Source organism: Cavia porcellus, unplaced genomic scaffold, assembly GCF_034190915.1.
Source record: "Cavia porcellus strain 051 isolate PalLab524CR breed Dunkin Hartley unplaced genomic scaffold, mCavPor4.1 scaffold_11, whole genome shotgun sequence".
Lineage (NCBI taxonomy): Eukaryota > Metazoa > Chordata > Mammalia > Rodentia > Caviidae > Cavia > Cavia porcellus.
The window spans coordinates 37,647,869-37,661,662 of NW_026947494.1; the positions used below are offsets into that span (position 1 = coordinate 37,647,869).

A 13,794-nucleotide genomic window follows, 5' to 3' on the forward strand; every position below is an offset into this window, starting at 1 on the left:
GTCAGCTCTGATTTCCAACAGGCCCTGTGGCCCTTCCCTATGCTTCCTGGCAGAAGTGCCTGGCTCTGTCCTCGCCTCCCTGCCTCCCACCTGCTCCAAAGCCTGCTCTGAGTAGCTGTTTTCTACTCACTTCTACCTCAATATCTCACAGCGTATCTTTTATTTGACCTACTTGTTTGTGTCTTTTTTTTATCTTTATATTTTATCTTTGACATGCTCTGTAGAGTGTAAGCTCTATGAAAGCAAGGAAAGGAATTTTTTATCCACACGTATCTTCCCGGTGCCTCACAGCAGCTGACAAAAACCAGGCACTCCTGCTACTGTTGCATGAGTTAATGAATAAATGACCTCATTTAATCGTTATCATGCAGGAAAGAGGTAGGTATTGTTAGTATCTTTGCCTTACTGATGATGACGTCCCCAAAGCTATACACTATTGTCTAGCAGTTTGCTCTACGTCTGTGGCTTCAAAACCCACCTTTCTCTAGGTTCATACATTTAGTCACTTGGAATAAAAACCCACACTTTTGATCCCTCTGTTATGAGGTCTCTGTAGCAGGACCTGAGCCTCCCTTACTTCGGATGCACTGATTGCAGTGACTTCTGTGGCTTTCTCCTTAGATAACAGGTTTTCATTTCAGTCAATTTAACATCCAGTTGAAGGCCAGGGTTTGGTTATGTTCCCCTCACACCTTCCTTGTTGTGTCAGCAGCTTTTACAAGGCTACTCATGAGCCTGATCTCGTTCCTGTGAGTTCACGAGCCTTCATCACTCCAGCGAAATATCTCCTCCTGCCTGCATGGTGTCGGAATGGGCTGTGCCTGTTCTGCTTTCCTGTTGGTTTCTAACATTTTCGTCTCATGTTCTTTTTAACTATCTTTCTTTACTCTCGTCAATATTCTGATGAGTTTTAAAATGCTTCTGCAATTCTGTTCATCGGGCTTTCATACTAGTATCTGATTTCTATCCTTTGCATTTCTATGCCCAATTTATAGAATTATATCCTTTTTACAGAGATATTCTACAAAATGCCCAATACACCTAATAATTACTACTATTAATACTATTATTAAAAATCTCACTTTCAATAACAAATTATGTAAATATGAGTCATGTGTTATTAGTTTCTACATTAATAGATTTACACGTAAACAGGCAGATTCTGCATACAATAAAAATAATTTTAATGTATCCATCAGTCCCAAATAAAGGACCTGGAAGCACACTAATGTATTAATTGAGATTCTGACTGTTGTCAGTGTTTAAAATATTCTTAATAAAGACACGTACATCTCTGTATTTGGTTATTCTGAACTATATCTGCATGCATATTTTGCATTGTTTTCCCACTGATAATCATTATTAATACAAACATGGATTCTGATTTAAAAATTAAAAAAAAATACTTTCACACGTAGCAGAGGTAAGCAAAAAAGTTTGCTAATCTTCCTGACATTCTGAAAGTTGGAAATGTCAAAGATCCATCAACATTCACCTTCTGCTGAAGTAGAAGAGAAATCATTATTTTATTTCCTAAATTATTTTCATTTACAAAGAGTCCAAATATTAGGCAGAAAGGTAAAGAAAATGAAAAAGTTGATAGTAAGTCATACTTGTGCTGAAATTTTTTAAAAGAAACTTGAAATGAGACTGCAGAAGAGGTATGAGAGAATTTAACTGGAAGGGAAAATGCAGAATGATGATCTCCAAATAGGAGAATCAGCCTTTATTCACACAGAGTGCTTACCTGAAGTTTATCCACTTCACAGGAGACAAACATTGTAAGACATTGGCCTTGATAATGGGATAAGGAAGAATTTATTAGAAATTCAAGTGAAAAGAGGCTTCTGAGAGAACATGTTCAATGTAAAGTGTTGAGGATTTTATGCACAAAATATAAAGCATCCTTTTTGGATTGCAGACACCCAAAAATATCTAGACCTGTGGCCCTGAATGTTACCTGAGGTGCTAAGTAATGCTAAGGAATTACTTTCCTTGGCCTTAAAGGTATGCCATGGGTTTAGTGCCGGAGAAAAGAAAAGACCAAAAAAGGAGAAGAAAATAACACAGTGGTGAACAAATGATAAAATTATGGTAAAGTCACAATGCCTCCAAAGCAGGCTTGTGACAGACTTCTTCTAGAGAACTATGAGTAAGAATTAATTAAGACTCAAATGGCAAAGAATTTGTGAAAGTGTCAAATTTCAACTTCAACATAGCAAAAAGGCCTCAAAAAAGGTTAAGGATAAAAATAGCATGTGTATTTATCATTAAAGCATCTTAACAAGTTCCCTGGAAGTGACAATTATAGAAAAAATACAGAACATATGTTTTGAAAGTTCTTAATTTTGTAGTTACCCTACATTATCAAGAGTTTGGTACAGCTATAGGGCTATTATTAGGTTTGCTTAGCTGACAATTATTCAAAGTCTGAAGTACAACAACTTTATCAATATTTTACCTTCAATGAGATTTAGTTAGATAATTCATTAATGTTTCAATGACATCATTTATTGTAAGAAGCATGCCTAACTTTTGAAAATTCTTCATTAGTGATAACACACATACTGACAGATTAGGTATAGGTAAAGGTAGACAGGTTTAGACTAAAGAATTATTAGGTGAACTATAAAATGAGGCAATGGTTTACTGCCAGCACTGTGAATCTATCAAATGGTAATTGGATGCACGTGTTAGCAGCAGTAAAAAGTCACTGTCCAGTTGTCCACCTTACATGGGAATCTACTCTGAGTGTCTTCTTTGATTTATTATTCCAATTAGAACACAGCGTTCAAAGAAAGAACACAACTGATCTGATTTAAAAGCAAAGAGGACCTTTGGGCTATTATTTTGTGGGTGACCTGGCTCCCTTTTAGATATTTTGAAACTTTCTATTTGTTAAAAAACCCTGTACAAATTAATACTGAGGTTAAAATTGATTCTGTTGAACGTGAAAATGTTATATTCATTCATTTTTAAAAAGTCACTGGTGGCATTCAAAGATGCAGGTGTATTTCTTTTCATTAACTTTAATTTCTAGGTTATCCTTTGCTATGTTGACTGACACAGGTAGAAGTAATGTGCAATGAGAAAAAAAGAGTGCCAACTCTTGAAAGTAACTATTTTAGATTTTTAAAACATGTAAAGAGCACCACTGGTCAAATCACAAATGCAAAAGGTCTTAAATTTTTGCAATATACCATGAAAGATTAAGACATAAAAGGCTTGAGAAAAATAAAGTTCATTAAATCTCTAAATAGTGATAAAGCTATGTTAAAATTGTATAAACATGGGTCTTAGCACAATCTTAATGCAAAATTAAGAGCTCTTTAATTTCTAGTAGAAAAAAACTAATATTTTACTTATATTAAGCAAACATTAACTATTCATGTTGACAAATGTTCAACCAGTAATACTAAAACTGTCATCTGAATTACTTTTCACTGCAAAGTTCACAGAAATAATGTTAAAATAGATTAAAATCACTTTGAACTAATACACATGTATTACTTTTCCTTCTGAAGTATAATAAAAAATATCATTTGCACTACAATTTTGGATAAGCATACAGGCATTTAAAGCTTAGGAAAGATGTAGATATTCATAGCCAGCTCATAAATGTGAGGAACATTAGTTCTATTTCAAATGAGCTGTCAACTTTTTCCCAACATTATGGCTTATGAAAAGTTAGACATTTGGATAATAAATGGAGTTTGCCTCTGAACATGAAGGTAATTGTAAAGGAATTTAGAGTGCTCATTCATGCTATTGTAAGTTCTTTAAATTCTAAGGGATGTACAGGGATAAGACTTTTTGCTATAAACTAGATAGAAGAAAATATGAAACCAATGGGGTTTCTTTGATTTTATAAGATGTACCCCTTATCATATGTCCTCCTCCTCCATCTCCTTCTCCTCATTCTTCTTTCTCTTTCTCAATACTGTGCTTAAATATCACTTTGAAAATACAGCTTTTAAAAAGTGAACCATTCCTTTGGGGAATAGATTACTGAAACTCCCAGACTTACAGAGTGGAGCATGTGAACCTCCTGTGCCAATACTGACATGTGATTCATGCCAATTGTTCACTTGGGTTTCATCTAGTAGGTAGTTATAAATCAGATTTATGAAGAGGAAACTCAAATTGTGCATTGGAATGGATTTATGATAAAGCCATCAAAGTGGAGGGTCCAGCTGGTAGGAATGCAGTAAAGGTAATAGGACAGTGTCATGTAAACATTAACTACAGTGCCTTCCACCTTCATAAATCCTCTGTGCTCATGATTAAATGCTGCTGGTTATAAATTATGCAACAAATTCAGCCACAATTTAAATAAGACATAAGTAGAAGTCATAAATTGTCTACAAGTTTTTTCTTAGGAAACTTGATTGTTTATTAGGGGGTAATACCAGAATCTTTAGTTTCTCAACAATTATTTACCTCAATTTACTTAACACACCACAATGACTTCTAGCCAAGATTAAAGAGTAACAATGCGTATCTTCAATCCTAGACAATGTGTCATTGTTATGTGGTAAAGTTCCTTTTTGATTTGCAGGCTTATTTTAAAATATTTCTAATATATACAGCTTTCAGTCTCTAAAATGTTACTCCTTTTAAGAGTTACGTATCAGACTTTTTGCAACAGCCCACTTCCCCATAGGTATTTACAATCAAATGATTTTATTACACATGGGAATAATTAAACATTTGGCTGTCAGCTGTAAACAATTACTATTCACAATGACATTCGTGGGTTTATCTTAAATAGTTGTGTATTCCTAATGACCTCTGTTAACAAACATGAGATTGATGTATATGCACTTTGTGTGCTTCCATAAGCAATTATATTTCCAAACATAATATCAAGAGAGAGAGACTTCACTTACATGGTACACTGTCATAGTCTGATAACATGTGGCTACCTGCAATGATTTTCTCTGGTGGAATTTGTTTCTGTTCCACTGTCATTTTACTTCAGCTCCAAATTACTTCTAAAATCTACTCGCGTTCACAGAAAGAAGCATGTAAAGTTTTGGATGATTTGTTTGTAAAAATAATTTGGGGTGTACGATTCTAAGATATCAATATCTGAAAAGTACCAGAGAGGTAAATATACAGTATAAGGAAAGATAACCAAATAGGCTTAGGCTTATATTCTAGTTCTGTCAATTTCTAGCTGAGTGATGTTGGGCAATTCTCCAGGTTTGGTTTTCATATTTAAAAAGCTTTGGTTGTTGTATGTATATCTTAGGGATAATAGGATTACTAAATAAAATATATACCTAGTATATATCGATTTCTCCATTGTCTTCCATGCTCTTCTCTCAGAAAGGTCCATAAGATATTGGACTCTGTTTTGGGTATACCCACCCTAGTTGTCAAGTTTGGAAATGCGTCTTACCTTCAACAGATTCCTCTTTTCGTTAAGTGATAATTATAGCCACTCACAGCTGTTTTACTCTCAACCAGAAATAAGTCAACCAGTTCCAGTTGCAAGGGTACCTAACAGCTGTATCCAGCCTTTCTAGGAGACCAGAAATGGAGCTGAGTGGTAATGTTTCAAGGGCAAAGCTCTAGATGTAATGAATGATAAAACAAACCCTAAATGAGCCTGCAGATATCTAGTGACAGACACACCACAGCTATTCTAAATTATTCAAGCTTTCTCAGAATCCTAGCAGGGAAACATAACTCATTTCTGCTCTATTCTACTTTCATATAGTGGCAAACAGCAAACAAAAAAAATCCCATCTCTAAAAGGGATATTATAGTAATTATTAAAATTGAAAAGAGTTCTGCCTTACTACATGTAGTATTTTTAGAACTATCCAATTTCTGGTGATTACTTTTGTAGAAGTTAAATATGAGTTTATAATACGAATGGCTGATTTCCTTACTGGCCTTTTGCTTGTTAGAATTTTGCTTGCAAAATTCTAATAAAAGAGTTGTTTAATTACCAAGTGTATCACAAATATATAACCTCCTAGATAAGTGGTTACTGTTTTACAGCAGCAATAATACCAGTGTCAAAAGTAACAAAGAAAATTAATCTTGAAATAAGCAAACCTCAGAAGAACAGCTTTGTGTATTAAGAATAATTAATGACTTGTTTAAAAAATGATACTGAAATGTGGTTTTTGGACAAGAACTGACACTCTTTAGAGGTTAGGTACCCTAATATTTGACAGACTACCACTTAGTAGACTTACTGTCTGGCTACCTTGTAGACATGAAAACTTTGTTCAGATGTAATTATACAACATTTAGACAGTATCTTAGTGATACCATGTTGTTCAGCTGAATCAGTCCAGCTGGACATTGTAATAGCATTCTAATTGCTGTGCTACATGTAAAATTAGGACTTTTTTCAACCTGTACTCTTCACTTGCTAGTTTTTAACACAGATATTCTTGAAAAGCCTAAATTTACAATTTGACAGCACTTAACACTGGAAACTTTTCCCCCTTCACTTTTAAACATAAGAACTGCATTCCTTAATTAAGAGCGCATTAAGCCTACTTATTCATTGCAGAAGTATTTTAAAAAAAATTTTTTTAGAAGTTGGTTTACAAATTTGGCATTGTTTATGCAATAAAAATTATAAGCCTTCTATTTTCAGATAGTTGTATCTTTAAAAAAGTTCAGTGTGTTCCAAGCATCTTACTAAATAATCCACAGTGATCATTATTTTACAAAATAGTAAGTTGCGTAAACTAAAATAGTGAAGGTTGGTCATAAAGACATTTAAAATATATCAACGACAAAATCAAGTTACTATCAATTTTTTTTAAACAGATGAAAGTTTCCTCTCTGACACTTTATTATATCACTTGGAATTTTCCCATGAACTAAAAATACAAAGAAATCCAATCCCTAGGAAGTTTTTCAAAATCTCCAGCTTATTCTGCTGAGCCCAGTATTTGGACAGTTTCTTCCTCATCCTTTTAACTGGATATCACTACACTATTTTGTTTCAAAATCAAATAAAAATTTAATCATCAATTATAAAGGCAACGTAAAATATCTAGTCAATACAAGTAACAAATGATTTTTGAATAAAAGTAATTATCATTAATAACATTTCAGTCACACTCTATGAATCCAAATGAATATATATATATAAACATGTATATGTAATTGTGTATTTACTCTCCAGCATCAAATATAAATGGAAGACTTTACTTCTACAAATAGTTTTACTACTTGAAAACACATTGCTAAATTTAGTAACTAGTAGGAGTAGCTGAGGAGCAATAGACATTAATGTTGAACACGCATGAGTCCTTAAGAAAACTAAATCTTAATTCTTGTACATCTTTATTTAAAAAATAAATTCCTAAATTCTGGTCAATTGCCATTTTCATTAGTACCTGACACTTTGTGGGCCCAAGAATTTTGAAATGTGGGAACCATTCATTTAAATTAGCTGCCAAATATACTCTTGGAATTTCCAAACAACTGACAATTGAAGGACCCTTTGAAAGATGACTTGGAATTTACCATTGAGATAGAGCTAAATGGTCATTAAATATATTTGAGTGTTATTGTTTACTGTCTTTAGTATGCCGTTACCTAGCCTTGGGATCCTTTCAAATAACAATCAATAGAGGATGAATAAATTTCACCACTTGAGAGTAACTAGGAAAAGAAGCCAACAGCAAAATCTGGCTTGACTGGATTAATTCCAAGAAGAGACACAGTATCCGCCCCTTCTCTCCTGTTCTCCCTCCCCTATACAGCCCACACCCTTGCAAGCAAAGAGAATGGAAAAAAAAAAAAAAAATAGAGAAGGAAATCCCAGGAAGAACTTGCAGGGAAGAGAAAACCTCACCCTATGGGATAAACTATAGCCATGGAAACAGACTTATGACTTTTACTTTGAAAATAGATGACAATGAAATTGTGTGAGGTCTGCGCGAATCCAGTCCCAGATGTTTACAATGCTGTAGTATGGCTCTGCAATATGAGAGGCTTCATAAGAAATAGTACAACAGCACACCACAAGGCACTGCATATGCTATTGACAATGCAGACATGAGCATCGTGTTACCATGAGAGGAGGCAGGCGGAAGACAAATAGCAGCGGTGGTGCCTGAAAAGCTAACTTCATGGACTACAATCACTCAAACCAACCTCGGGGATCCGAAGGGAAAAAAGCAATCAAAACCAGAAAAGTGCTTCTCTCCTATCTAGATTTGCCAGGGCAAAGGGACGGGAGTAGGAAGGGAGTGGAAATGAGCTTTCTTTCCTAAATAAAATTCCCATAAAGCTCCTATAACTGACGGTGGGTAATTATTTTCAGATTGAGGAGCCTGTCCCAAAAGCCTTACGATTGCCAGCGAAAGGAAACAAAATGTGTTTACTGGAGCCATTACCAGAAGGAAGGGAAAGAGGACCTTCAGATGGGGTGGGGAAGGCGCTGCAGACCGAGAGGAGCACCTACGAGCTGCCAGGCTCTGTCTCGGGAGCCCTGCGTGGTCCCGAGAGTGACAAGCGCCAGAGGGAGGGCTGGCCTGGTGGCAGAGGTGGGAGGCGCGGAGGAAGCGCGCCCAGGGGAGGGGATGCGGCGGCGGCACAATGTATACACGGGGTGGGGGGTGATTTAGTGTGAAAGTATTCCACTTAATCATTTTACAGGGTTTGGGGACGTAAATATTTAGCTGGCCACATCTGGAACAGATTTTCCCCCCGTGTGGGGTGGGGGTGGATAATTGGAAGGACGGGAGCGCGCGTTGGTTACTTACTGTACGGGCAGTTCTCCTTCTTCGTACCGCTAACCTTGCCGTTCTTCTCAATCTTGAGAAAGTACTTGGTGAAAGAGAATAGCTTTCTCCAGCGCACATCTCCTTGGAGGTGATTGTAGCTCCGCACATGTCTCCCCGCACTGGAAGGAGAGGAGAAGGAGGAGGAAGAGGAAGAGGAGGAGGAAGAGGAGGAGGAAGAGTTGGTGGCCTCTGGTGACACCATGTCCTGACCAAGAGCTTGGCAGGTGACAGGGACGGAAGACACCAAAAACAGCAACAAGAAGCAGCAACAGCAGCCGGGCAGGTGGGGAAAGGCTGAGGCACAATGTGTCAGTATCCATTTCCACATTGTACTGAAACTCTCGGCACTGGAAATTGTCTCATCAGAAGGAACATACTGGAAGGGTAAGACCTGGTGCACCGCGAGGAAACAGCTGGAGATGGTGGCTGCTGGTTAGCTCCTTCTGGGCGCGGATCTGGCCAGAAGTGAATGCGCCAACATCCATAACTCCTCGGAAGGGCCGGCTGCCTCTCGTGGCTGGGCTCTGGGATCCGCCGCCTGCGCCTCTGGAGTCTCCGGTGAACGGTGGACGTGGGTGGCCGCAGCAGCAGGAGCTGGTGGCGGCGGCGGCGGTGATCACCAGCACTCTTGGCTCCCCTGGGAGTTACTTTGTTCTCTTCTTCACCATGTTAGATGAAAAGAAAAAAAAAGTCTGAAAAACAGATGACAGCACGGTGAACAAAACCCAAAGGGAGTGGGTTTGGGGTAGGGGGTGGGTCGGAGGAGTTATCTGCGCCCCTCCTGCGGTTGGCACCTTCTGGTCCCTCTCTGCAGATCTCCAGCCCGCTGGCCACTTCTAAAAGACTGTCCCTTTGGAGTTGTCAGAACTGGAGGCAGCTGCCCGGTCGCTGTTGTTTTCTTCCCCCTCTTCCTTTCTCTTTTTGGTGGTGCCTGTTGATTTGAAGCCTCCAGAAAGTCACTTATCCTTTGGGGTTGGGGGGTGGGTGGGACAGCGGCTGGGGTTTTGTTTGGCCTTCTCCCCCACTCCCGTTCCTTTGGGAAGCGCGCTTGTAAACAGGTTGAAGCCTGGAGTCTAAATGTCAGTGATTCTAAGCCAGAGGTGGGCTCTGCCTCTGCTGGTCAAATCTCATTTGCAGGGGTGGAGAGGCGGGGGGAGGGGGGTCAAACGGCGGTGGGACATCTGAAACCCTCGGCTGCTGGGAACGCCAGGGAGAGGGAGGGAGGAAGGGGCCGGGAGGGGGAGCGCGGCGGAGCGAGCAGGGAGCGCGCTGCCTCTGCCGGAGCTCGGGGGCTGCGGTGCCTTCCTCGCCCCGCCGCGGGCGCAGGCTGCGCGTGCGCCTCGGGCCGAGCTAATTGCTGCTAATGCGTCCGGAGCTCGCGGCGCTACCACCGGCGCTGGCGGTTCGCGTACTCTCCCAAGTTTGTTGCTTCCAGCCTGAACCAGTCCCGGCTGGGGAGCCCCTTTCTCACTTGTTTTTCAGCGCAGGCGTGCCCCCCTCCCCTGCAGGGCAGTGCTGGAGAGCCACCTGGAACCCAGTGCTTGGCTGAGTCCTCCCACACTCCCTCCCCCGAGAGGGCAGGACTGGGGAGAAGGCAGAAGATGCTGAGGATACCTCTCCCCACCCCCAAAACAGCAGATTATAAACTAGTCGGAGCGAACACAGAAAAGGGAGACATAATTAGCTTCCTTTCCTCGTCTGCCAGCTTCCAAGGAGGTCTCCGCTTTAATGAATCGCTGATTTCTTGCTTCCGTTGCTGAAGTAAAAAGTTCACACTTTGGCCCTCTCTGCCTTTTAAACTCTGGGAGATTTATTGTCACCGTTAAAAGTTTCCTCTCTCTTGGCGCAAAAGAAATCAGGGAACCTAAAGACCGATTTCTAATTGCTAACATGAGTCCTTCACCGAGTCGCGCGTGCACTTTAAAGCGAATAGACTACTGAGATCGCAAAGATTTTACCAGTTTGGCTGAATACCCTGATTTTTCTTTTTTTAAGTGCAACTTACTTTGCACTTTGCCATAAAAGGGCGTTTTCCTACCTTTAACTTTAGTGCTAACTGAGCTCTATTTTACAGTGTAACTGCGTTACCAGCTGACCTCTCACGGTCACCCCCTACCAACACACAAGCATTCCCCAGCTCCTCCAACTGCTCACGGAATCTAGTTCTCAGTCCAGGTAGAGACAGACAAGTCTAAGTCTTGAAAGCCGCTGCTCAGAGTAAAAGTCAGAAGGGGGAAAGCACTGTGAGAATCCATTCCAATCCCAGTAGAAGGGTTCCTAGAAGAGCACTTCTTTAGAAAACACTGTAAACTAAGGGGAGGTTTTACTGGAAAGAATGCTTGAGCCTGTATCGTTATGTAAGGAAAGTGGGACCTTTGTGGATTTTTCTTTTTGACGCACATGAAATTGCCAATATTTTACTGCTTTCTCCCTACAAAAGTGGCAGTTTCATATGATTCAATCTAATGGGCTGCCGGCCCCAGGCGAAAATATTTCAAGGTGATTTGAGAGTTTAACAACTGCAACTGTAATTCGGAAGGAACTAATCAAAAGAGCTTGCATACAGAAGTCAGAATGTCTGTAATGTGCATTTGTCCTCAATCTTCCTAACTGGAAAAAATACAAAGAAATTAAAAATTAAGCATTAGAGATAGGCATTTGGAGTGATTATCCAACTGTATTGCTGGGCGACTTGAAAAATGGCTTAAATACATACTCTTATAGGTTCCGGTGGATTCAAAGTCTTTGAAATAGAACCATTTAATACCAGAATCAAATTTTAATTGCGTTATTTATAACTCGTTGTAATGCTTATTCAGAAGATTTAAACAGTGTGGTGAACATCACAGTAGAGTTTTAAGCTTAATAGAATTAGCCCTGATTTCTGTAGCTATTAATTGGAAAGTTAAGTAAATAAAGAGCAAACGTCAAACTATTCTTACTGTTTAATTAAAGCATGGATATTGAAAACTGAAACCGCAGTGCTAATTTCAATTTCCTAGTTCACAGTTTTATACCTGAGAGGACAAATGCCTGAAAGACTATACTGTTTCTAAAGGATTTCAGTTTCAGCCCAATAGTTTAGAAGAATCCAATGTTTGAATTGACAACTAATTAAAACTACATGTTTTTTAGAAATTAGGTTTGATGAAACCATACAATAAACATTCTGCTGTGAAAAATTACAAAACACAGGAAGTTATTATTTTGGGGTTTGTCTACACTGGGAACCAACACTAGTGATGCCAGCTTGGATTTAATTTTTTTAACTCACTCCAGACACCCCTGCAAACCCAACTAATGAGTCCCCCCTCCCACACATTTACCAACTTTCTGCTCCAGTAGAAGCTACTCATATCTTTTAGCTAGAAGTTTTATTTCCTTTTTGTCTAAAATGGGGAAAAAGACACCTTCAAAACTTCCACATTAAAACCTTGGCTACAGCAGGTGCAGTGTTTGAAAGTTCTAGAATCCTCGCTCAGCTCTTCTGCATGGCGTGATGACAGGAAGGGCATTTACAAAACAGCCCAAAGGAAAAGCTGACATAGCTTTTTAGATTATATCTCATTCTTCTTTTTCTTTTCTGTACAGCCTTTCTTTTATAGCACAGTCGAGTCCCTAAATACCCCACTACTTTGTATTGTTAGGTCACCTCTTAGGTTAGCTCGAGAAAGCCTGAGAAAAGTTCCACAGGAAAGATGCACTATTTAACGGAATTCAATCTCTCCCAATAGATTTGAATCACTAACATAAATGTATGAATGTAGATTATATCTCTGTAATGAGGCCTGAATCATTCTCAGTTACTTCAAAGGACTGAAATTCTACCTTCCTTTTTTAGCAGCAATAATCAGGTCTTAATGGGTTCCTTTATTAATTGTTTCTCTGCTAGTATTGAAAAGGACAGTACAAGCTTCAGATTAGAGTGGTACCTACTAATTCTAAAAGGCTGTTTTTCTCTTTTATCCAATCTCTGGAAGGCATGCTTTATTTCTATGCCCTTAAAATATTCAATAATATTATTGTTATTTCTCTAAATCTTTATTGAGAGAAATAGATGTGGTCTTTTAAGAAAATGTGCTGTCTTGAGAAATTATTGAAGGCTTTTAAAACAAGACCATGACAATAGCCATTGAAGAATACTAACATGTGGCTTTTAAGCATAAAAGAAGCAATCTGTGTATGTTCCACCAGATCCTTCAGTAGCTGTTCTGTTTGAGCAGTTTACATTTCGAGCATATATTTCCTGAATTCTTTATGTTGCTTGGTATTATCTGTGGTTCAGTTACAAGATGTGTGTTCTATTATGTGTGATGTTATTGGCAGTGTCGGTAAGCTGCTTCAAATAATGCTATCTCAGGTCAAAAGTCAGCCAAGCTGTTCAACAATTTAGACGTGCACAGGCCTTATTTGTGAAGCCTGTGCTGCAACCCTTACCGAGTATATGCCCAGCCCTTATTTTTTTCTTTTAGACATAGGAGATGGCAGTCGTAAGGGATGTGTAGGGCTTGTTTTCTTCTTGAACTACAGCTCGAAATGATGGTAACAATCTGTGACATTTGAGGAAGATGAAGTAGTGACATCTAGTAATCTTATTTTTAAAGTAAGGGCTTCAATTGAAAGCAAAATCTCAGACACCACAGACAGCAGTGCAGTATTTCAGAACCAGTAGGAATCTTAGCAGTACGGGTTGAATATCCTATCCTTAAAAGACTCGTGACTGAAAGTGTTTTGGATTTCATATTTTCTGAAGTTGGGAATGTTTGCATGTATATTATATATGTTTGCATAAATATGTATACATTTATCATGTTTGCATAATTATATGTTTGCATAAGAATATGTGTATGTTGAGTTTATTGTGCCCACATACACCTTATAATAATATCTTCAAGTTAATTTTATTCAGTGTTTTAGTGTACCTGTCTTTTGACTGCAACCTATTCAATGAAATCAGGTGTAGAATTTTCCATGTATGGCATTATGTTGCCACTGAAAAATTTTTGGGTTTTGATCATTTGGATTT

General features: G+C 38.7%; 1 protein-coding gene across 1 annotated transcript in view; it reads right to left on the minus strand.

The window, feature by feature from the left end:
* The window catches only part of Fgf10 (fibroblast growth factor 10), a 78,181-nt gene extending 68,085 nt beyond the window's left edge, over nucleotides 1-10,096 (minus strand). Inside the window, exons 1-2 of the mRNA XM_003470193.5 lie at nucleotides 9,563-10,096; nucleotides 8,748-9,427 (exon numbers count right to left, since the gene is read on the minus strand). Coding sequence (XP_003470241.1) covers nucleotides 8,748-9,096 — 349 coding nt within the window. The 5' untranslated portion in view covers nucleotides 9,097-9,427; nucleotides 9,563-10,096. The remainder of the gene's footprint in view (nucleotides 1-8,747; nucleotides 9,428-9,562) is intronic.
* Nucleotides 10,097-13,794: the final 3,698 nt, after the last annotated feature.